This window comes from Orbicella faveolata, unplaced genomic scaffold, assembly GCF_042242905.1.
Source record: "Orbicella faveolata isolate gen_17 unplaced genomic scaffold, um_ofav_v1 contig_14, whole genome shotgun sequence".
In the NCBI taxonomy this organism is placed as follows: domain Eukaryota; kingdom Metazoa; phylum Cnidaria; class Anthozoa; order Scleractinia; family Merulinidae; genus Orbicella; species Orbicella faveolata.
In genome coordinates, this window is record NW_028301541.1 from 14,892,501 (window position 1) to 14,918,025 (window position 25,525).

The following is a 25,525-nucleotide window of genomic DNA, read 5'->3' on the forward strand; positions in this document are numbered from 1 at the left end:
GTTTTCTCTGCTCCAGTGCAAGTGGATTCGCAATGTTTGATTTGATTTCCATGATCCGTATTACATTAAAGAGAAGCTTCCATGATTGTCATTTGCTGAACAAAGACTCCATTATACTTGTCTCCATACCTTTGTTGTGTTTGGAAATATTTGTTTCAATGTTGACATCTTTCCTTTAGTGATCGTTGTCGTATGTTATCTAAATAGCATCTTGCTCTTTTGGAGAAATATCTAATTTGATCACTGTTGCATGTATATCGATGCAAAGCACTGTGAAACAATTCATAGTTGTTTACAAATTATACTGCTGAGAGCTGTGAACGCTGAAGAACATTCTCTCGCGTTATACAAACAAAGTATAAGTTAACGGTTCCTGAACGGCCAAAATTAGCTTCGCTATCGTTTTATAAAACCAATTAGGCAAACCACTAATTAGTTTTCTTTGCACCAGTGCAAGTGGATTCGCAATGTTTGATTTGATTTCCATGATCCGTAGCACATTAAAGTAAACTAACGAAACAAGCGAATTTGATTGCAGTTATCATTATGCTGGTTTGCACGCCATTGAAGTGGTTATATTTCAAACAAGAAAATTATCAATCCGCCTCCTTAGTTTTTAGTTTCATAAAATTTGTAAGATCTTCTACAAGTCATTAGAAAATCCAATCTTTGTTTTGGTGCCATATATTACTGAACTGTCAAATTCTGAGTTTTATTTTATCTGCAGCAAGATTTTTTTTTAAGAATAATAACAGAACTACTGTTCGGATGTGTTACTCTACGAGTAAAATTCGGCTCGATTTGACCCTATTAGACGAGTTTCTGTTGCACTATTCAGATAACTTCCATGCTTTTATTTACGAGGGCTGCCATCACACGAGTCCAGAGATCACAATGCCCCGATTAAAAGTGCATTTTCTGCGAATGAGGAAACAGGTATAACTTTGGGTATAAATCACTGATTGTAGGATATGATCAATATCTCCTGTACATATATCAACATGGGGCAGATCTGGCCAGATCAAATGAATGAGTTGCCAGTAATCGGATACCCGTGTTTGCGCGAAGAACTCTGGGATCGTTAGGGGGCAAACATTGCTAGTCGCTAGAAGGAAATGTATGGCGAAAAGTTGTTTCGAGGTACAAGAAAACGATTTTTGAGAGATATCAACGCTTTTTCGCCGTCGTTTTTATCGCGAATGGATTTGGGCAATGTTAATATGTGGAATATGTAAGTTTTTGTTTGAATAACCGTGAAGTATGTGACAAAATCTACCGATAAACTCCGTTGCTTGCGTGAGGTTTATTGTGAAATTTACATCGCGTAATGGTCTGAAAATATTACAAAATTAATTAGGTACAAATCGAGAGGAAATAACCCAGTAAAGCCTTTTAAGTTGTGCACAGGCTACTTTTGGCTTATTTGAAAGCTGAGTCATACAAATAATACTGGAAATAAGCTCGGTGGCGATCATTGTACTGTCTGGAGTTGATTTAATGACAAATGAGTCCGCGCGACTCATGCTGTGTGGCTACTGTGTTGCTCAAAGCCTTTGTTTTGCTTTTACACGCACGTGTTTCAGTTATTTTCCTTTTCTATAACAGATCAAGGATGGCTCCTTGAATATATCTCTGAGTATTTGTAGTTAAAAGTGCCATTTGTGCGTGATTATGCTTTCCAAAGTTTGGTATTGACGGTTGAGTGAAATTGCCCGACACAAAGGGTAGTAGTTCCTTCTGCAATTCTCGATTTCTGTTTTAGAGCTTCTTTTCTGTCTTTACATTTAACTTCTCGGAGGGTCTTTTCTACCATTTGCTCCGGGTAGCCTCTCGAGATCAGGCGTGTATTGAAATTTTCAATAATCTCTTCAATGTATTTCACAATAAACCTCACACAAGCAAAAGGGAGTTTACCAGTAAATTTTATCACTTATTTCACGGTTATTTAAACAAAAACTTACATTTTCTACGTATCAACTTTGTCAAATTCCATTCGCGATAAAACAACGGCGAAAAAGCGTTGATCTGTCCCCAAAACCATGTTTTTGGGCGTCGAAACAACTTTTCGCCATACATTTCCTTCTATCGACTTGCAATGTTTGCCTCCTGACGATCCCAGAGTTCTTTGCGCAAACACGGGTATCCGATTACTGGTAACTTATTCATTGTGTAACATTACATTTCATTTATAGCACGAGAGCTTATCATCGCGTCACGCTACTTGCGTTAAATTAGGAAGCAAGTTGAATCACTCGATGACGAATCACCTGGAAATTATTCTCGCTGACTGGTTTTAGATTCCCATGGTATCAATATCTTTTCAACCCATGAAATATGGTAACTTACAACAGATTTAAGATTAAAGATCGCTCTTTTTTTAATACAGTGCCGTGTAAACATTCCTAAAATGCAATTCTAACCTGTGTGACAATCTGTTTTTGGAAACCTTTTGATAAAGGGTCGTAAATACCTGAATTCAACCCTGACATAAAAAACTAATATCTAATGCGCCCTTTCCGAGAACAAGAAAACAAGTATAAACACAAAAATTAGTATTCAGCAAAGGTCAGATCGTGCCAGATCAAGCCTAATCGAAAGTGAAAATGCGCGCCTGTTTTCTTTAGCTAGCAGTTACACTCGCATTATACTTGCATTGCACTTGTTTGGTTCAGTAGGGGATTTCTTCCTGACATGAGGCTGCTCAAAAGGCCTTTAACTACTTTCAGTTTCAGTTAAAGTTTTTCATGTATAGGTAGATACATGAAGAGAGTTTCATAATAGAACTTGTAGTCTGTGTGCAAAATTTGCACAAGGTGGATTTATTTTTAGGAACAGCAGATTCGCATGCTTCGCTACTTTTTTGTCGTCTGAAAAAATATAATAGCCCAATAATTCAGCCCAAAACAATATGATAGACCACAGCACAAAGCTCGGGGGAATAAACCCCACAAACTCGGTAGTTATTTCCCAGAGCCTCGTGCTGTGGTCTACTGTTTTAGGCTGAATTTTACTATATCGACATTGGTCTGTTGGATTACGGTTCCTTGCCCTGCACTGTAAATCAAGAATACAGGCATACATGTTCTTAGTGTAATGAGTAATCTTATGAAAGTGCAAGAGGTTATTTAAAGGTTTTCCCTACTCTTGTTATTTTCAAAATCAGCTTTGAAACTGCTCGTACAATTTGAGAGCATTTACAAAGATCCCACGCCCTCTAAACCCTTCGTTATACTTTCAACCCCCTCAAAAATATTATGTTTGTGAAATGTTATGATTTGACAAGAGATGTTTTGACGTGTTCGAAAAGCGTGGGAAACTGACTTTTTCTATTGTTAGTGGTTGACCCTTTTGGTTATCCAGACATCTCGTGACCACAAATCATTCAAGTTATAGCCAGTTATTAGCATAACGCTGTATTTGATATTTTACTTTCGGTTTCAGTTGATTTGCAGTTTCCGCTCGGAGCATTGGCTAGCATTACCAAACGAAACGAAAGGATATCAAAAGACTCAAGACTCCGCATGAGATTAAACATAGACCGATTGTAAATTCGTGCAAATTTCTACAAGGACAAATTTTAATAAATTGTTGCTAGAACACCGCGGATTTAACCAATGCGAGAGCGATGAACAACGTGTTAGACAGACCAAACCTAATGGACATAACTTGATAAAATCCTTACCGTGGACATTTTTTCTTTTACTTCCAGTTGGACCCAGTTGATTTGAGATTTGCATTTGAAACAAAACGAGGGAACTTCAAATACTCTCATGAGTCCTGAGATGTAACACGACCAATTTGTAAGTATATACAAGTCGTTTATGTGTCTCTGACATCAGAAAAGAAGATGTTAAGTCTTATATCATTTTCGAACTTGTTAAGTCAATTGTAATCCGAATTTACAGTAGCAAGCAAACCACCAATTACTTTTCTCTGCTCCAGCGCAAGTGGATTCGCAATTAGGTTTGAACTGATTTCCATGAACCATGACATGAAATAAAGCTTCCATGATTATCATTTGCTGAACAAAGACTCCATTATACTTGTCTCCATACCTTTGTTATGGTTGGAAGAATTTGCTTCAATGTTGACATCTTTCCTTTGGTGATCGTTCTCGTATTTCATGTAAACGGCATCTTCAAATCTGATTTGATCACTGCTGCATGTATACCAATGTAAAGCATTGTGACACAATTCATCTTTGCTTACAAATTATACTGCTGAGAGCAACGCCGGAAATTAACAACATTCTCTTACGTTATACAAATAGACTTATTCCAACTCAAGCTTTGTGCTTAATTGCCACTTAACATAATTCTCAATGAAAAGAAGAGAAATAAATTCTCGTTTTCACTGGGTCCTTAGTTTAGTGAAACGAAATTTGACCCTTGTGTTTTCTTACTCTGCTTTGTCTACAAAGTCGTTCATTATTCGGAATATCAGAATTTCAGTAACGTTTCACCAGCACATTTTATTTTTTCAGAATTAACACCCTGTCTGCCGTCGTGAAGAATTTGGAATGTCGAATTTCAGTAATATTTTGTGTAGAACTTCACCATGAGAAGCATCTCAAAACACAACTATTGTTTTAATAAATTGTTGTTAGAACTTGGATTTAACCAATGCGAGAGGGATGAAGAACGTGTTAGACGGAACAAACCCAGTGAATATAACTTAACATAATCCTTACCGGACACATTTTGACTTTCAATTTCAGTTGATTTGAGATTTGCATTGGAAACAAAACGAGGGAACTTCAAATACTCTTATGAGTCCTGAGATGTAACACGACCAATTTGTAAGTACATAAGGGTCAGTTTTGTGTCTCTGATAGCAGAACAGAAGATTTCAAGTCTTATATCATTTTCCAAGTTGATTTACCTGTCCATAAGCTTAGCTTACAGTATTAGGCAAAAACCACTAATTAGTTCTCTCTGCTCCCGTGGAAGTGGATTCGCAATGTTTGATTTGATTTCCATGACCCGTAGCACATTAAAGAAAGCTTCCATGATTGTCTTTTGCCGAACAAAGACTCCATTATACTTGTCTCCACACCTTTGTTACGGCTGGAAGAATTTCTTTCAATGTTGACATCTTTCCTTTGGTGATCATTTTCGTATTTCATCTAAACGGCATCTTCAATTTCTGTCTTGCTCTTTTAGAGAAATATCTGATTTGATCACTGCTGCATGTATACCAATGTAACGCACTGTGAAACAATTCATTCTTGTTTACAAATTATACTGCTGAGAGCAACGCCGGAAATTAACAACATTCTCTCGCGTTATACAAACAGACTTATTCCAACTCAAGCCAAATATTTCTTTTTGCTTAATTGTAAAGAAGCATTACACAATTCACAATGAAAAGAAGAGAAATAAATTCTCGTTTTTGCGGGCTGCTAAATTTAGAGAAACGAAATTTTAGATGTCTAGTTGACCCTTGTGTTTTCCCAGTCTGCTCTGCTTACAAAGTCGTTCATTATTCGGAATATCAGAATTTCAGTAGGGTTTCATCAGCACATTTTGATTTTTTTAGAATAAACCTGTATGCTGTCGTGAAGAATTTGGAATGTCGAATTCAAGTAATATTTTGTGTAGAGCTTCACCATGAGAAGCATTTCGAAACACAACTGTTGACCACCGTTGTCTGTGAGCAAACTTTGTACAAGGTCAATGTATTTGAGAATGAGCAGGAACAGAATCTTTGAATTCGTATGTTTCGGCAATTTCGGTTGTCTTCCAAAACAGAGTAAAAACTGTTCCTGACCGGTCAGAAATTAGCTTCGCTGTTATCGTTTTATAAAACCAACTGCTACAAAGCTAACGAAACAAGCGAATTTCATGGCAGTTATCATTATGCTGGTTTGCACGCCAGAGACGTGGTCATATTTTAAAACAAGAAAATTATCAATCCTTCTTAGTTTTTAATTTCATAAAATGTGAGATCTTTTACAAGTTCTGAGGAAATCTAATCTTTCTTTTGGTCCCATATATTACTAAACCGTAAAATTCTGAGTTTTATTTTATCTGCAACAAGACACTTTTTAAGAATAATAACACAACTACTGTTCGGATGTATTACTCTAAGAGTAAAATTCGGTCCGATTTGACCCGATTAGACGAGTTTCGGTCCCGCGATTCACATTCCACGGGCTGGCATCAGACAAGTCCAAAGATCACAATGCGCCGATTGAGAGGAGTTTTTGTTGCGCTATGCAGATTCCATGCTTTTATTTACGAGGGTTGGCATCAGACAAGTCCACAGATCACAACGAGCCGATTAAGAGTGCATTTTCTGCGGATAAGCAAACAGGTATAACTTTGGGTATAAATCACAAGAATTAATTGTACGATATGATCTATGTATCTCCTGTACATATATGAACTTGTGGCAGATCAGGCCAGATCAAATTCATGACATGTATAACATTACACGCGTCACGCTACTTGCGTTAAATAACGAAGCAAGTTGAATCACTCGAAGACGGATCACCTACAATTCATTCTCGCTGACTTGTTTTAGATTCCTGTGGTATCAATATCATTTCAACCCATGAAATAAGGTAACTAACGTCAAACTTAAGATTAAAGTTCGCTTTATTTTCATACAGAGCCGGGTAAACATTCTTGAAAAGGAATTCTAACCTGTATGACAATCTGTTCTTGGAAACATTTTGATAAAGGCTCGTAAATACTTGAATTCAACCCTGACATGAGAAGAAATGGGGGATCATAATGAGCCGATAAAAACTAACATCTAATGCGCACTTTCCGGGAACAAGAAAACAGGTATAAATCACAAAATTAGTATTGAGCAAAGGTCACATTGGGCTAGATCGAGCCTAATCGAAAGTGAAAATGCGCTCCTGTTTTTGTTTAGTTAGCATTGCAGATGGGTTACACTTTTTTGGTGCAGCAGTGGATTTCTTCGCACTCTAAAATAAGTGACAGGAGGTTGCCCGAACGGCCTTTGACTAATTTCAGTTTCAGTGGAATGTCAAGTTTAGCAAGTTTTTTCATGTATATGTACTTAAGGAGTGTTTCTTAACAGAACTGTAGTTTGTGTGCAAAATTTACACAAGGTGGATATACTTTTTGGAAAAGCAGATTAGCATGCTTCGTTAATTTCACTCGCCTAGCAAAAGATAATTGGATAATGGTTCCTGGCACTGCAATGCCAGTCTAAGGAATACGGGCGTACATGTTCTTAGTGAAATGAGAAAGCGCGTGAAAGCCAAGCGGTTGCTAATTTTTTTTCCTACTCGTGTTATTTGCAAAATTCTTTGATTGAAACTGCTCGTACAATTTGAGAGAATTTTCGAATATCACTCGCTTTGTAAACCCTTCATTGCACTTTCAAACTCCCTCAAAAATACTTTTATTGTTGCTCATTTTTTAAACTCCAAATTCTGCATAATTTAATCACTACCTTACCTTACTTATTGTCACCTAGTGTGGCACTTCTGCAGAGCTAGCGATGCACGTAAACTTGAACGACTACAGGAAAGGGGCTTGAGGGCCGTTTACAAGGACAAGCATGCTAGCTATACTCAGCTACTGGAGAGAGCCAAGTTGCCAACTCTAGCGAACAGGCGTTTACAAGATATCTCTATTCTTATGTATAAAGTTAAACATAGACTATGTCCTAATAGCATCTGTAACGTTTTTAACGAGCATATTTCTGCATACAACCTGAGACAATCAGATTTTTCTACTCCTAGACACAACACTGTTACTTATGGGAAGCACTCTTTGCGTTATGTAGGACCCAAATTATGGGGCAAACTGTCTATGGCTGACAGATCAGCCAAGACACTGCAGGCTTTTACAAACTATATTCGCAAAAGGGATATAACTCGCTTAATGGACACCGGCGGTAAGGGCTGCATCCTATGCTGCACATAATGCCCTTCAAGTCATTTATTTATTTATTTTTATTGTATTAATATTAGTATTGGTATAGTTTTTTAGCAGTGTCCCCTAATTAGTATGGTGTTTTTATTCCCAGGCTATAAGGTTTTTTGACACTTTAATAAAGTTCTCACTCACTCACTCACTCACGATACAGAAATGCAATATTTTGTTATTCAGTTTTGTTTTGACAGAGCTTTTGTTTTTGTTTGATTTTGTAAACCTTTCATATGATTCAATCGATATAGATACTGTTACTGTATATTAAATCGCTTCACCTCATGTACTTGTCATTGTTTACGGAAATACGGTATTTCAGAGTTATCGATCGTTCACGAGAATGTTATTTGTCCCTTTCAAGGTTTTTTAATACTGACCAATATTGATATGAACCTTTTAAGACGAATTCTGAGGGAACCTGTTATCAGCGGACACCATGTATTAAGCGGACACTAGCAAGGGTCCTGAGGGTGTCCGCTTAATACAGCTTTGACTGTAGTCACGTAAGACTTTGTTAATGAACCATCACAAATTTTTTTTTTTGATTTCAAGTTTAATAGGTGTATAGCAGATAGCTGAGAGCTGACACAAGTCAACCAAATACGTCTCAATAGTACACGTACATAAAAATGATCAGACAAAGTGGTGACGATTGCGGCCAAGCACTTGCTTACAAGAGTCACATTAATTCTAAAGAAGACATTAAATACTACAACCAACAACTTAGCATTGCCAAAGAACTGGGGGACAGAGCAAGAGAGGGATGTGCTTATGGCAATCTTGGCAATGCTTACGACAGTCTGGGTGATTTTAAACAAGCCGTAGAGTACCACAACCAAGATCTTAGCATTGCCAAAGAACTAGGGGACAGAGCAGTAGAGGGACGTGCTTATGGCAATCTTGGCAATGCTTACCAGAGTCTGGGTGATTTTAAACAAGCCGTAAAGTACCACAACCAACATCTTAGCATTGCCAAAGAACTGGGGGACAGGGCAGGAGAGGGACGTGCTTATGGCAAACTTGGCAATGCTTACCAGAGTCTGGGTGATTTTAAACAAGCCGTAAAGTACCACAACCAAGATCTTAGCATTGCCAAAGAACTGGGGGACAGGGCAGGAGAGGGACGTGCTTATGGCAATCTTGGCATTGCTTACCGGAGTCTGGGTGATTTTAAACAAGCCGTAAAGTACCACAACCAACATCTTAGCATTGCCAAAGAACTGGGGGACAGGGCAGGAGAGGGACGTGCTTATGGCAACCTTGGCAATGCTTACCAGAGTCTGGGTGATTTTAAACAAGCCGTAAAGTACCACAACCAAGATCTTAGCATTGCCAAAGAACTGGGGGACAGGGCAGGAGAGGGACGTGCTTATGGCAATCTTGGCAATGCTTACCAGAGTCTGGGTGATTTTAAACAAGCCGTAAAGTACCACAACCAACATCTTAGCATTGCCAAAGAACTGGGGGACAGGCCAGGAGAGGGACGTGCTTATGGCAACCTTGGCAATGCTTACCAGAGTCTGGGCGATTTTAAACAAGCCGTAAAGTACCACAACCAAGTTCTTACCATTGCCAAAGAACTGGGGGACAGGGCAGGAGAGGGAGGTGCTTATGGCAATCTTGGCATTGCTTACCGGAGTCTGGGTGATTTTAAACAAGCCGTAAAGTACCACAACCAACATCTTAGCATTGCCAAAGAACTGGGGGACAGGCCAGGAGAGGGACGTGCTTATGGCAACCTTGGCAATGCTTACCTGAGTCTGGGTGATTTTAAACAAGCCGTAAAGTACCACAACCAAGATCTTACCATTGCCAAAGAACTGGGGGACAGGGCAGGAGAGGGACTTGCTTATGGCAATCTTGGCACTGCTTACCAGAGTCTGGGTGATTTTAAACAAGCCGTAAAGTACCACAACCAAGATCTTAGCATTGCCAAAGAACTGGGGGACAGGGCAGGAGAGGGACGTGCTTATGGCAATCTTGGCATTGCTTACCGGAGTCTGGGTGATTTTAAACTAGCCGTAAAGTACCACAACCAACATCTTAGCATTGCCAAAGAACTGGGGGACAGAACAGGAGAGGGACGTGCTTATGGCAATCTTGGCAATGCTTACCAGAGTCTGGGTGATTTTAAACAAGCCGTAAAGTACCACAACCAACATCTTAGCATTGCCAAAGAACTGGGGGACAGAGCAGGAGAGGGACGTGCTTATGGCAATCTTGGCATAGCTTACCAGAGTCTGGGTGATTTTAAACAAGCCGTAAAGTACCACAACCAACATCTTAGCATTGCCAAAGAACTGGGGGACAGGCCAGGAGAGGGACGTGCTTATGGCAACCTTGGCAATGCTTACCAGAGTCTGGGTGATTTTAAACAAGCCGTAAAGTACCACAACCAAGTTCTTAGCATTGCCAAAGAACTGGGGGACAGGGCAGGAGAGGGAGGTGCTTATGGCAATCTTGGCATTGCTTACCGGAGTCTGGGTGATTTTAAACAAGCCGTAAAGTACCACAACCAAGATCTTAGCATTGCCAAAGAACTGGGGGACAGGCCAGGAGAGGGAGGTGCTTATGGCAACCTTGGCAATGCTTACCTGAGTCTGGGTGATTTTAAACAAGCCGTAAAGTACCACAACCAACATCTTAGCATTGCCAAAGAACTGGGGGACAGGCCAGGAGAGGGAGGTGCTTATGGCAACCTTGGCATTGCTTACCTGAGTCTGGGTGATTTTAAACACGCCGTAAAGTACCACAACCAACATCTTAGCGTTGCCAAAGAACTGGGGGACAGAGCAGGAGAGGGACGTGCTTATGGCAATCTTGGCAATGCTTACGACAGTCTGGGTGATTTTAAACAAGCCGTAAAGTACCACAACCAACATCTTAGCATTGCTAAAGAACTGGGGGACAGGGCAGGAGAGGGACGTGCTTATGGCAACCTTGGCAATGCTTACCAGAGTCTGGGTGATTTTAAACAAGCCGTAAAGTACCACAACCAAGATCTTAGCATTGCCAAAGAACTGGGGGACAGGGCAGGAGAGGGATGTGCTTATGGCAACCTTGGCAATGCTTACCTGAGTCTGGGTGATTTTAAACAAGCCGTAAAGCACCACAACCAACATCTTAGCATTGCCAAAGAACTGGGGGACAGGGCAGGAGAGGGACTTGCTTATGGCAATCTTGGCACTGCTTACCAGAGTCTGGGTGATTTTAAACAAGCCGTAAAGTACCACAACCAACATCTTAGCATTGCCAAAGAACTGGGGGACAGGCCAGGAGAGGGACGTGCTTATGGCAATCTTGGCATTGCTTACCGGAGTCTGGGTGATTTTAAACTAGCCGTAGAGTACCACAACCAAGATCTTAGCATTGCCAAAGAACTGGGGGACAGGCCAGGAGAGGGACGTGCTTATGGCAACCTTGGCAATGCTTACCAGAGTCTGGGTGATCTTAAACACGCCGTAAAGTACCACAACCAAGTTCTTAGCATTGTCAAAGAACTGGGGGACAGGGCAGGAGAGGGACGTGCTTATGGCAATCTTGGCAATGCTTACCGGAGTCTGGGTGATTTTAAACAAGCCGTAAAGTACCACAACCAACATCTTAGCATTGCCAAAGAACTGGGGGACAGGGCAGGAGAGGGAGGTGCTTATGGCAACCTTGGCAATGCTTACCAGAATCTGGGTGATTTTAAACAAGCCGTAGAGTACCACAACCAAGATCTTAGCATTGCCAAAGAACTGGGGGACAGGGCAGGAGAGGGAGGTGCTTATGGCAACCTTGGCAATGCTTACCAGAGTCTGGGTGATTTTAAACAAGCCGTAAAGTACCACAACCAACATCTTAGCATTGCCAAAGAACTGGGAAACAGGGCTGAAGAAGCTCATTCATGCTTTTGCTTAGGACGCGATTTTGAATTGTCGGGAAATTTGCCGAAAGCTCTCTGTCATTACCGATCCAGTGTAAAATTGATCAATGACACGAGGGCTCTCCTTCAGTCCGAAGATGATTGGAAAATATCTTATCGTAATTGGTGCCCAGACGCTTACACTGCGCTTTGGAGAACTTTGCTAAGGCTTCAAAAGACTGCTGAGGCTTTGTGTGTTGTCGAGCAAGGACGAGCACAAGCCTTAGAGGATCTTATAAAGGAACAGTATGGCTCTCAATTACTAACGATTGGCTCACCTGAAGATAACGTAACGATCGCAAGCATGTCAAGTGGTATATTCATGCAAACACTGGTCTTAGCACTAGAAAGTACCAAAATCCATTCCTGGCTACTTAACAAAGAAAGGGAGGTTCAGTATAGGAGGAAAGAAATAGAAGGTGAAGATGCTGTTACCTTCTTAGAGTGTGTAAGAAAAGATGTTTTTAAAGAGTACAAAATTGATGGAAGAGTTGCCTGTGAAAATCGTTCTCTGGATGAGCAAACAAACAAAATTTCTCCAAGTAGAGAATTCACCGAGGAGAGAGAAAAAACATTAGCCTGCAACAACAATTCTTTGCGCGTCTTTCATGATTGTATCATTGCCCCCATTGCAGACCTACTTGAGGGCGACGAATTGATCATTGTCCCCGACGGTCCATTATGTTTGGCTCCGTATGCTGCATTTTTAGTTGATAAATTCAAGTATCTCAGTGAATCTATCAAGATACGAATTCTTCCCTCGTTGACGACTCTGAAACTGATCAGGAACTTTCCTCAAGACTACCACAGGAGCAGTGGAGTATTGCTCGTGGGAGATCCATGTGTTGAAGAAATTCGAAACGACCAAGGCGAAGCCATTTTATCGCCCTTGCCATATGCCAGAGAAGAAGTAAAGACGATAGGAAAAATGCTCGGTGTCGTACCTCTCACTGGAAATAAAGCAACTAAAGAGGAGGTGCTGAAAAGAATCGGTTCAGTTGCCTTGGTACACATTGCAGCGCATGGCAATATGGAAACTGGTGAAATTGCTCTGGCTCCGAATCCCGCACGGATATCCAAGATCCCTGAAGAGAAAGATTATGTGTTGAAAATGGCGGATGTGCGAGCGGCGAAGCTGCGTGCAAGGCTAGTTGTGCTAAGTTGCTGTCACAGTGCACAAGGTAAGGTTACCCCTGAGGGTGTGGTCGGTATTGCAAGGTGTTTCCTGGGTGCTGGTGCTCGCTCGGTTCTCGTGTCACTCTGGGCAATTGATGACGAGGCAACAATGGAGTTTATGGAAAGTTTCTACAGGCATTTGAGTCTTGGATGTAGCGCAAGTGTAGCTGTTCACCGGGCTAGGAGGTGTCTAAGAGAGTCAGAGAAGTTTGGTGCGGTAAAACACTGGGCCCCGTTTGTTCTCATCGGCGATGACGTGACCATAGAATTTGAAGAAAGCCAGTGAAAACATCGTGAGTAAACCTTTTTCTAATCTTTAGGACGCAACATTTATTTTTAGTTTATAAAAGTGCTAATATGAAAGTTGTTAATTATTATTCTGATCAGCGTCCTTCATGGAAATGCAAAGTGAGCAGCTCGCGAATGCTTGTGCCATTACCTAAGTGCGTGCGGTTCTTTGATCATTAGAGATTTCGCCTTTTTTCACGCCAAAAGAGAAATTTTATGAAAAAAATAGTACGGGACCAACACAACAATTAAAAGCACCCCCTCAACTGATGGGTGTTTCCGTTGTACGAATTCAGACGATCTTTACAACTGCTTTCAGTGTTACGTACATAAGCGACATCGTTCGACCATCTTTCGACATGTAAACGGCTGAAAGATCGTTTAACTGTATAACTGGCAATTTTTCCGGTTTTTACCGGAACAAATAACCAATATCCTCAACCTGACCTCAAATGAATGAAGGAGGTTGTGGACTTGTCAGGTTTCTCCATTTACAGGATAATTGAAACGATTTTAGTGTTGTCGGTCGGCTGTCAATGGTGACTTTCGGTAGAATTGGGCCGCTACCGCTCAGTAAATATTCGAAAGATGTAAACATTCAAAACAGTCAATTTATCTCTCACAGAATGTTCTCTTGATACTCCTAGCCTTAGTTTGATGTCAAATAAATCCATCGTTTATAGCTAAAAGTCGAGTTCGATCGTAAAGAAACCAGTTGTGGTTACATTTTTTACGTAGGCCAGGTTACATAGCATGTCGGGAAATGGCATGTTGAAAGACGGTCGCTATGCCAGTAACAGTGAAAGCGGGTGTGAAAAGAAACCAAAACTGTCTCGACGAAGTCAGGCGTGATCTGCCATCTGCGCGCGCAACCTGAACATGAAACATGAAGTCTATTTCTCTACAGATGTACTTAAAGCAATATTGTGCGTAAAGCAATCCGTGTTGCTATCGAATTATAGAAACACTCGTGGAAGTTTGAGAGAACTGGAAAGAGCTGTGGAAACATTAGCCTGTCGGCCTTTGTTCCCACAACATTTCTCGTTCTCCGACTTCTTTAACTCGATAGAAACACGGTGCTGTTTGACAGAATTCTTGGTACCCATTATTTTGTCAATAAAAGGTAGTTTTCTCATTTGTCTTTCTGTTTCAGATACTGAATGATCAAGAAAAGAGAAAGCTCCTTGGTAATTAGTTACCTTATAACATGAAATTTTCGCGCGACGTTAATTTCGCGAATTTCGCGATTTCAAAATTTCGCGAAATTAAAGGGACGGGAACAATAAGTGTCCCGAACATAACATGACGCGAAAGTTAAGTGACTCAAATTATGTTACTGTTGACATATAGTCCAGCAGTTGCGCGTTTGTTAATTTTGACGTTATCGTACCTTTGATATCGAGTAAGTCGGTTTACTAAATTGTAGGACATGTTTAAGTAACATTGTTCAGGAAATCAATGGGGGTTACTCGAAAACGCGAAGTTAAAGTGATTCAAAATACACAATTTTCGCAAAATCGCGGAATTTAGGTGTCGCGAAATATGCGCACCTCAAAAACGCTAATTAAACGTGTCGCGAAAATTTCATGTAATAAGGTAAGGTTTTTTCTGTATCCTTTTTTCCAATATGTGTATGGTATGATGCTACAAACCAACCAAAAGCTTATCTTTTGCTGCATCGTTATATGTTTCCAAACAGAGAACAGTTGCTGTCAGAGCAAAGCTCGAGGGAAAAAGTCATGTAAGCTGAAGTTGATCCGTTCTCTTCCAAGGAAAGAGCTGTTAAATCCAGAGGTCTTCTCTGCCTGAGAGTGGACAATGAGACTTATTCAAGTACTTTTATTGTATTTCTGTTTTCGTTGCAAATCATTGCCAAAGCAAGTTCCAGATTTGGACAAGTTTTAAGTAAATCAATTTTACTTGTTGCGTAGGTGTAAAATACAAAGAAAATAGCAAATAGTTATTAGTCGCTTTGAAATTGAAAGGTAACCCAAAATGGGATAATTTTATAAGGTCGTAATACTAGCAATAATGATAAATATTGCATAAAACGTACAACAGTTTTTAAAGACATGTTTCGGCATGCTTATGCCATCTTCAGTTTAATAGAGTGACTAATGATACGTGACACAAGTTATATACTACAAAATATGAATAAATTATTTACAATATGCATTACAAAACAGTGGAAACGGAAATTACAGAGTTAAAAAGGTGTTGAAGTGATGCAACTGTTTGTTAAGGTCAGGTTTGTTCTTACTAATATAAAAGGCTTCTTTAAGTTTAAGATCAATAGAGCTATTCGCTGAGTCTAAGATGCGAAAACAAGAAGGTGTGTACATGCCCCTGCATGAAGAAAATTGAGAAAGATGTTTAAAAATATGCGAGTTTTTATCGCTTACTGTATGTTCTTTAATCCTGGTGGAAAAATGGCGACTGGTTTCACCAATATAACAGGAATTACATCCCGCACAAGTAAATTGATTAACTACCATGGATTTTAGAGCATCAGGAGTACGATCTTTAAAACTGAACATATTCTTGATTTTGAAAGAAGTAAAAACTAATTTGATATTAAGATCGGTTTCACAAAAACGTTTAAGTAATTGCCGTAGTTTGAGTTCCGTTATTCTAGAGTACTGGCCGATAAAAGGAAGCTTAAAATAGCGTATATTGTTTTCATCATTAACGTTGCGGCTTTTTTGATCAGAAGGCTTGTTAAGATACCGCTTGAAGGTTTTTTCAATGATGTGTGAAGGAAACGAGTTACGTTTTAGAGTGTCCGAAAGCTTGATCAAATCGTTTTCAAAACCGGAAGAAGTGTTGCTGATTTTATAAGTTCGGTCAATGAGAGTACGGACAAGGCCAATTTTATAGCGAAACGGAGTGAAACTAAAAAAATTTGTTAAGAGACCAGTGTAGGTTTTTTTTATGAAAAACTGAAAAAACGCAGTCATGCGAAGAGTTGTCAATTAGAACATCCAAAAAGGAAAGTTTATCGTCGTTCTGTTTCTCGAAAGTAAATTTGATGTTGGGATGTTGAGAATTGATGAATTCAAAGAAAGACATGGCATCCCGCTCATCTTTAAAGACGCAAAAAGTATCGTCAACATAACGCCTATAGAGTAAGATGTCGGCCTTGTTAAAATTATTTAAGATCCACTACACCATGAAGAACAAACTAATTGATAAAAACTCCGCAACGCACCTAAAAACTGAAATCGCTCATTTGGCTCAGAACTATCTCTCTTCCTACCGTCCTTCAAGCAACGATCTCAAAAAACACCGCATCCTACGAACTCTGAGGAACAATCATAATATCATAATTCTTAAGCCCGACAAAGGTAATGGCGTAGTTATTTTAGACCGTACCGTTTATTTAGATTCTTGTTTTAATATACTTAATGATAAGACTAAGTTTAAACTTTTAGATAACGATCCTACTTTATTAAGAGAAGGCAGGCTTAAACGTTTTATTACTCAACTTAAGAAAAAGCGTTCTATCGATGATGATACCTATTGCAACATATTTCCTAAGGGTTCACAACCAGCAAAATTCTATGGCCTTCCGAAATTACATAAGAAACGTGATAATCATAGGCAACCACCTCTTAGACCCATTGTATCCTCTATTGGAGCTTACAATTATAATTTAGCTAAGTACTTAAGTTCTCTTCTTGTTCCGCTTTTACCTGATAAATATTCGGTTAAGGATTCCTTTTCTTTTGTTGAAGAGCTCAGGAGTTTCGATTTTAACAACAAGTTCCTTATTTCCTTCGATGTTGAAAGCCTTTTTACAAACATTCCGCTAAATGAAACTATCGATATTGCCGTTGACCTTATTTTGAAACATCATCCCAAATTTTCCATCAAAAAACCCGACCTTAAGAAATTGTTTTCATTTGCCACATCCGAGACTCATTTTCTTTTCAATGGTAAATTTTATGATCAAGTCGATGGGGTAGCTATGGGCTCCCCTTTAGCACCTATTTTAGCTAATCTTTTTCTTGGATTTCACGAAGAAACATGGCTAAATAATTTTAACAAGGCCGACATCTTACTCTATAGGCGTTATGTTGACGATACTTTTTGCGTCTTTAAAAATGAGCGGGATGCCATGTCTTTCTTTGAATTCATCAATTCTCAACATCCCAACATCAAATTTACTTTCGAGAAGCAGAACGACGATAAACTTTCCTTTTTGGATGTTCTAATTGACAACTCTTCGCATGACTGCGTTTTTTCAGTTTTTCATAAAAAAACCTACACTGGTCTCTTAACAAATTTTTTTAGTTTCACTCCGTTTCGCTATAAAATTGGCCTTGTCCGTACTCTCATTGACCGAACTTATAAAATCAACAACACTTCTTCCGGTTTTGAAAACGATTTGATCAAGCTTTCGGACACTCTAAAACGTAACTCGTTTCCTTCACACATCATTGAAAAAACCTTCAAGCGGTATCTTAACAAGCCTTCTGATCAAAAAAGCCGCAACGTTAATGATGAAAACAATATACGCTATTTTAAGCTTCCTTTTATCGGCCAGTACTCTAGAATAACGGAACTCAAACTACGGCAATTACTTAAACGTTTTTGTGAAACCGATCTTAATATCAAATTAGTTTTTACTTCTTTCAAAATCAAGAATATGTTCAGTTTTAAAGATCGTACTCCTGATGCTCTAAAATCCATGGTAGTTAATCAATTTACTTGTGCGGGATGTAATTCCTGTTATATTGGTGAAACCAGTCGCCATTTTTCCACCAGGATTAAAGAACATACAGTAAGCGATAAAAACTCGCATATTTTTAAACATCTTTCTCAATTTTCTTCATGCAGGGGCATGTACACACCTTCTTGTTTTCGCATCTTAGACTCAGCGAATAGCTCTATTGATCTTAAACTTAAAGAAGCCTTTTATATTAGTAAGAACAAACCTGACCTTAACAAACAGTTACATCACTTCAACACCTTTTTAACTCTGTAATTTCCGTTTCCACTGTTTTGTAATGCATATTGTAAATAATTTATTCATATTTTGTAGTATATAACTTGTGTCACGTATCATTAGTCACTCTATTAAACTGAAGATGGCATAAGCATGCCGAAACATATCTTTAAAAACTGTTGTACGTTTTATGGGATAATTTTAATTCTCACGGGACGTGATGGGAAAGCTTAAGTTAGATTTACTTGCCATTTCCATTTTCTAGAATGAAATTATAATTTAGAGTCAAGTGAATAGTGTTTTGTTATACCTTCCAACTAAATTACGCTTTCCGATTGGAGGAGAACGTTTCACGTCCCATGGGTCAAAACTCACTAACTCCCTAAGGCGAACAAAACTTATTAACTCCCTCGGGAAACAACAACTTGAACTTTCGACTCGCACGTGATCAGGTCGTGCACCTTGAAACGGCCGCAAATTTGTGTGCCAGTCGGCCTGATGTCAAATCAGGCAACGTTTCTCACTAGAGAAGGCATTCATTATTCAAGAAAAGGGATTTTTAATTCGGCAAAAACGTATTAGATTAACAAAGGGAAAATTTGAAAATTTTGTGTCTTCAAGCTTTTAATTTGGCGCCAAAAATAGGTTGCCCGCGTTCGGCCATTCGTCCGGTAGGAAGATAATTGTGTCATTTACAACAACATATGCTGTTCCTCGTCAAATCAAATCTTGAATTCTCGAGTTAAGCATTAGAAGGAGGCAAAGCAACTTAAGTATTGTCTTTATTTTCGTAGGCTGCGAAGAAAAAGACTGTTATCGTGTCGTTTCGGTAGGACAGTTCGGTTTGACTGCCGCTCATGCTGCAAGCACAGCCACCGTAGGCGTCAAGCAAATCATTTTTTCGCAGTTTTTTTCTATTTTTCATTCGGGAGGTATAACAAAACACTTAATGACTGGCCCCTCAGAAAACAGTAAATTTTGTTTCCCTTCGACCCTCAACATTGAGGGTCTCGGGGAAACAAAACTCACTGTTTCCGTTGGGCTGGTCATTAAGAGCTTATTGTCAGTCAATTGTGTTGTAAGTCAGGTCCTTTGAAAGTGATTGGTCATTACAGCCGTGCAATGCAATGGCAAATCTACTAGGGCTAAGTTATATAGTAATGTCGCTTTTGGTTAAAGATTTAGTTTACTTCTCTTTTTAATTTTTAGCGTCTTAAGTCTAAACACAGGTCTTTATGTTTAAGGAAACATCGAGATGTGTTTTGAGAATTTCGTTACTATTATTGCTATTAATAGTGCAAATATTGTTACAGAATTAGAATTTAACTCAGAATTATAATTTCATTTATGTCCTGTAGAAACGTCTCGTACGGAAGTGATTATTTCTTGCCAATTTATCTTTGCTGATATTGTGTGTGATTATTGTAATAAATCTGCATATGGAGGTTTTTAGATGACAATGGACCCTGTATTGTATTGCACTGGTTATTAATTATGTGTCATATTAAAACCGTTTGTATAGTCCCAGACATCACTAACGTTTTATGTTTATATTTCGTATTGTTCTCGCGTTTTGGTTCGTTCTTACGCATGATCTATTGGAGGACAGACGTATAGATGAAGTGCTTAAATGTTTTCGTTTCTTTATTTTATAAAACAAATCGATTCCACGTTGCCATGCGTCTGTTCAATAATAGATCACACATGACGTCAAAGTGTGGTAAGAACATCTGTGACACACTCACCTTATGGTTCGTGTGCCGCTTTTTTGTTGTAGCCTTTACCACATTTTGATGTCATCTGTGATGTATTTTACTGAACAGACGCACAGTAATTTAGAATCTAGCTGTTAAATTGATTAAAATGCCGAAGAAGTGAACGACTACTGTAATTCAATGACTGGGGCACCATCCAAAGTGTGCATTCATTGTAATACTATTTTCATGAGGCCTTTGATTTAAAATGATCAGTAACCTTTGAAAGTCAACCAGTGAAAACTTATATCATTGGAAATTCAATCTATCCATCTATAAATCTATCAATCAATCATGCAATCATTCACTATAATCTATATATCACAATGATCTATATAGTTTGAATTAGAGATGAAAATGTATTTTTATTTGTACCTTTTAAATGTTTGAAATCCAAGCTGGCAGACCCAAGATGGAGGACACTTTGAAATCTGTGACGTCATTTTGAATTTCTGTGACGTCGTGATCGACGTATATTATACTAAAGTAAACATTTTTTTAAACGCTCTACACCCCACAAAAGTTTTATTGCTATTGAGTGAATACCCTTTGAGGTACATAGGGCACCACCTTCCCCTTTCCAGCTCTCCCCCCTCCCCCCCTCCCATGCAGGCTCACAAACAAAAACAAAAAAAAAAAAAGGAAAAGTTTTAGGAAAAGATTCGATCCCTAGAAGAGAAATTTAGATATAATGGGTCCAAAAATGCTGTTGCTTTGGGAATGTTAAATAAGAAACAGTTGACATATCCTAATTTTGCGAAGGACAAATGAAGAGCTTGAACTGAAACTTTCATTAAGGTTACTGTAGACCTTCAGGGGTGCCTTCCGGAAAATGCTTTCTTTATGCGTTGCCTTAAAGAAAACCACGGCAAATTATATATCAATGTAAAGCTAGTAAACTGTAGAATCCGAAAATAACAATATATTTTGCTATTTTTGTTTTGACAGGCACGCGCGAGCCTAAAAACGCAAAAATGGCCGTACTTGCTAAACTGAATTACCAGCCTTTGTGTTACCGCGGACATCAAAACTAATTGGACACTATCAATCAGGAGATGATGGGCTAACAAAGAGTGTGAGGCTTTTTCGATATTTCTATTGGTTGCTTAGAAAATCTCTTTCAAAGTTGGACAATGGAAAATTTTCTGACTGCTGTTACTCAATGGGGCGTCACAGGAAAAATATTTCGATTTTCGCAAAATCCTCACAAACAAACATTTTGTCCAAGTATCGTGGAAATCCGATAAATCTACATACCCTATTAATTCATTTGAATAGAGGTACTTCACGCAAAAATAAACCCTAAGTTTTCGGCCTCGAATGAAATTCACAGTTTTCGCACCACACTGAGGCGGTTGTTTACGTGGCCATGCCGCCAACCAATGAAACACAGCTTTCAACTCCCAGGCGGGCTACAGTAACGCTCCCCGGGAATGAATGTGCAATGTTTATATTTACAGTATATCTTTATATCTTACATCGTCTGCCATGAAACATTCAGCATCTAAGCCGAATCAGCAGATAAATGGTAAAGAAGTAAAAGAGAAAAAAGAGGAATGCTAGCGGAATAGCCTTGAACACGCCTACTCGGCGAGCCGAGTCGAGTGCGGATATTTACACATTTACGAAAAAAGACTAAACGCGCAATTCATCGGCCTGTCTGTTTTAGTATAATATGGAAAAACACTCTATAAAGAAGGGGAAAGGAGCGTTTGGAGAAGCTTCCTTGTCAGATGTCAGCTGATTAAATTCGTCGGTAATTCCGCGGCAGTCAACTTTTGTGCCAGAAGAAGCTAGAGCAGGGCATCGACGAAACATTCGCTTGCGATTTGCGCTTGCGTTTAAATGTGGGAATGCGAAGCGTCTAGTCTATCACTTAAGAGAAGAAAACAATCAAAAAAAGCCAAGATTTCTCTGCGAGAAATTGCAAGAAGTAAACAAAAAAAGCGAAATTCGACTCCGCGGATGAGATCAGTTGCCGCCAAAATTGTTACTGCTCCACTCAAAGGTTGACACATTTTAATTGGCTTATCACGGTTTGCGGTCATTGACTCGTTTTAAGAATTTACGTTTTTGTGGATAACTCGTTCGCGTTTTAAGTTTTTGAAATAACTTTTTTTGGAAAATTCAGATAAAGTAAACGTCTTGAATTTGGTGTAAAAAAAAAAAAAAATTTTGGACAAAATAGGCCCTTGAAGGTCTACAGTAACCTTAAGTAATGACCGGTAATGGGTCTGGGGCTCGCGTCTGTTAGATATAAGGGGACGCGTAAAGGTCTCAGTAACAAAAGGAGTGCCGAACGAGGTCCGTAACTGGCTTGTTAAACGAGCCAAACAATGACCACATCCTTAAACACAACAACAACAGTTATGTTACGTCAGTTGTCAGTACCAATCAAAGAAAAGCAAGAGACTAAAGTCCCTGGAAGCTACGACGGAGCAAATAGAAACCAAACTTTGGAATTGAGGTCAATTAGGGTTTTCAATAAGTTTGGTAGATAATTGGAAGTTGACTATCGTTGGCGAAGAAAAGAAAGCCGCTCACTACATTTTATTGCCTTGTTTCAATAATGCCTCTGCTTACAACTAAGCTCGAGGTCTTCATTTCAGTTAACAAGTTTAATTACAACACGCTTGGACGTTCAAGCCCGTTAAAAAAGTAACAACAGAACTTAGGAAGCAATTATTAATGAGTTTTTCTCTTGTCAGAATACGCCATTGGTGCCCATGCCCTCCTCGGTTTAACTCTCCTTGGATAGACTTCTTGAATATTCAGCTTCGGTTTCATCTGAAAGGCAGCGGTATTCCCTCATGGCTTCGCAATTTTTTTTCTTCCTTTGAACACTTAAACTTCGCTGAAAAGGAGAAAATACATAATTTATGTTAAGTCTTTGCCAACCGGAGTGATGTACAATAAAGTTTCAATAATCATTTATCGTTGAGATTAGCGTTAAGTTTCTGGAAATCAATAGTTTAAACCCAGGAGGAAGCTATAGCGCGGTTTTCACTTTATCATCGAAAGTAACACGCCATTTCCGAGATGTCCTTTTTCTCTGCGTCAAAACGAGTCTTGGTGCGAAACCATTCATATGAAAATGCTTTTTATCGATAAGTTCATTTTCATGCAAATCAAACTCATTTTCATAAGAAAAGTTTTGCACGAGGACTCGTTTTGAAACAGAGGCGAAAGGCAACTCAGAAATGACCTATTCGCGCTTGCTTTGGTTTTGTATTACCACGTTAAGTGGTTGGCTGAGGAAAACTCGCGCCACTCTGTCATCCAATCGAAGTAAAACCAGAACCAATCGCTACTCCCCTGCACACTTATTTTCCCGTTCTTTACGTCGGCTGCAAGTATTTGCTTGAGTTTTTGATTGGTTACTGGATTATCTGCCTCTTGTGTGATTTGCCAGAGTGATTACTTTGGTTTTTGTTTTACGACGCTCAATTGAAAAGTGCCCCATTGACAAAGACATTAATCTTATACCTGAGTTTTTCATATGGGGTTTGGGTCTCCCATTAGGCCATATTGTATTTAATGACGCCACAAATGCTACATCACAAAAGAGCTCTCCGTCATTTTCATCAAAATAACAAGATCGTATCGGCTTACAAGAAACATATTGGATCTTGCAACACTGTTCTTTTAGCATATTAATGACATCAATGTCAATAATTGCTTGGCATATTTTTATGTGGACCACGGTGGTTTAATTTGGAGAAAATTTAAGAAGTTCTTGCTGAATGTATTCTTAAACACTGCAAAAATCTTTCTACTCTTTAAAAACTCTTTTTACCTATGATAATAGATGTAAATATTAATACAACCCCCTTCCGAAATGAAGATTCATAATATTTACAGCATAGTCTGTAAATATTATCTTTTACTCCCACCTCAGTGCTACCATAGAAGTGCACCAATATCGCGGACACATTAATTTTTCCACATATTATCCCAAACACTGGGTTCTAAAGGACACTGGAGGACATTGTTTAGTTAAAATTGAAGTAACTTTCTGGTTGTCACCTTAACTCCTATGATCTATGAGCTTGTTAATATGTACAGTTTCAAATTTCGAATTTTTCGACGTCAAGTGAAAATGATCTATAACATACTAGCAATTACAAGAAAGACATGATCACGAAGAATGTGAAAGTAAACGAGTGACAAAACACAACGTTTGTTTGGGAGCAAGTTGAGCAGAAGAAGATCTCTTATGTGCGTTGAGTTATATTACGTATACGTTTTTTAAGCACCCTGAGCTGTTAAGTGTGTTAAAACGTTAAAATCATGAAAATTTAAAAAACCCTATTTACGAGCATTAACCGAGCATTTTAGTGACTTTTGGGGGGAGGGGAGACCGAGCATTTTAGCTGCAAAAATGGAGCAGTAAGGTGGAGCATTTTAGTGGGGAAATATAAGCATAATGTACAAAAAGCCTAATACCGACATGGCTACCGTAATGTCATGTAAAAATACTCCATAGCGATAAGACAGTAGCCAGTGATGAAAGCTGCTGATTGTGACAGCGAGTGTTTATTTTCACTTTTACATTGCTAATAGAAGGCATGCTGAGGCTTATTATTATTGTTATTATTATTATTATTATTATTATTATTATTATTATTATTCACAAAAAGCACAAGTTCAGTTTGCCATCAACTTCACTAGTTCTTTTTATTTTTTTAGTTATTTATTTCAATTTAGTGGCCAGTGATTACACAAAAACTAGATGAAATACTATATAATCCAAAAAAGTCCCATATTGATGGTCAGCAAAAGAGATGTTAATCCCCATGCAAGGCAGACCACCTGATAAAATAAAAGCATGTTTAACAGCTAAATCAAACATTTCTTGAAGTTAAGTAGTCCCTTACTGACTTTTTAAAACTAGAAATACTTGAAGCCTGACGAACTTAGACCGTTCATAGCCCTCTATTTTCTCGTATCTCTATTCGATCGCTGAACGCGCGAACAGAACAGCCAGAGAATTGGACGCCAGCGAAACACGGAGGACTGTACTGGGTAGGGGCTTCGCTCACACGCCCCACGCCCGAACCCCCGCGTGCTTCGCGCTCGCTTCTCTCGCTTTTTCTTTCGCGTGCGTAAAAAGAGAGGCTGTGAACAGTCTAGACAACCTGACAGTGGCAACACATTCCACATGTGAACACAATCCTATTAAATAAGTCCTAGCATAATTCTTCGCCACTCCTACACCTCAAGGGGTATCCCACAAAACGTGAATAAAATTTGATAGAGGTTATGTCTATATTAAAATACCCGTTGATGACTGAAAAATACATCAAACAAAAAACTTCTGTCCCCTACAGATAACAAGTGTAGTTGTAGTGGTGAAGTGATTTCACTCCATCACTCCTTCGCTCCTTCGCTCCTTCGCTCCTTCACTCCTTCGCTACTTCGCTCCTTCACTCCGTCACTCCGCCACTCCTTCACTCCGTCACTCCTTCACTCCGTCACTCCTTCACTCCGTCACTCCGCCACTCCGTCACTCCGTCACTCCTTCACTCCTTCACTCCTT

At 39.1% G+C, this 25,525-nt stretch overlaps 2 protein-coding genes across 11 annotated transcripts in view; both read left to right on the plus strand.

The window, feature by feature from the left end:
* LOC149114157 (uncharacterized) overlaps positions 1–25,525 on the plus strand; it is a 72,401-nt gene that overhangs the window by 14,496 nt on the left and 32,380 nt on the right. For 7 of the 9 annotated variants that reach the window (XM_089287579.1, XM_089287578.1, XM_089287580.1 and 4 more), the window contains exon 1: positions 4,725–4,798. The exons of 1 other annotated variant lie outside the window; for it this stretch is intronic. The gene's annotated coding sequence lies outside the window, so the exon portion shown is untranslated. Of the gene's footprint in view, positions 1–4,724; positions 4,799–25,525 lie in introns of those variants that run through there. One more of the 9 variants, XM_089287586.1, reaches the window with a different exon arrangement.
* On the plus strand, positions 4,718–15,243 carry LOC149114159 (uncharacterized). 2 transcript variants are annotated; one of them, XM_089287547.1, is made up of 3 exons: positions 4,718–4,798; positions 8,466–13,289; positions 14,984–15,243. In XM_089287547.1, exon 2 carries the CDS (start codon positions 8,543–8,545, stop codon positions 13,280–13,282), a length of 4,740 nt encoding a protein of 1,579 aa, XP_089143673.1. In that variant the 5' UTR covers positions 4,718–4,798; positions 8,466–8,542; the 3' UTR covers positions 13,283–13,289; positions 14,984–15,243. The 2 variants fall into 2 exon arrangements, with proteins under 2 accessions (XP_089143673.1, XP_089143672.1); XM_089287546.1 differs by lacking the exon at positions 14,984–15,243 and adding an exon at positions 14,438–14,463.

Excerpts from the sequence above, each read along its gene's own strand:
- LOC149114159 (XM_089287547.1), top strand. The coding sequence starts at position 8,543 with ATGATCAGACAAAGTGGTGACGATTGCGGCCAAGCACTTGCTTACAAG.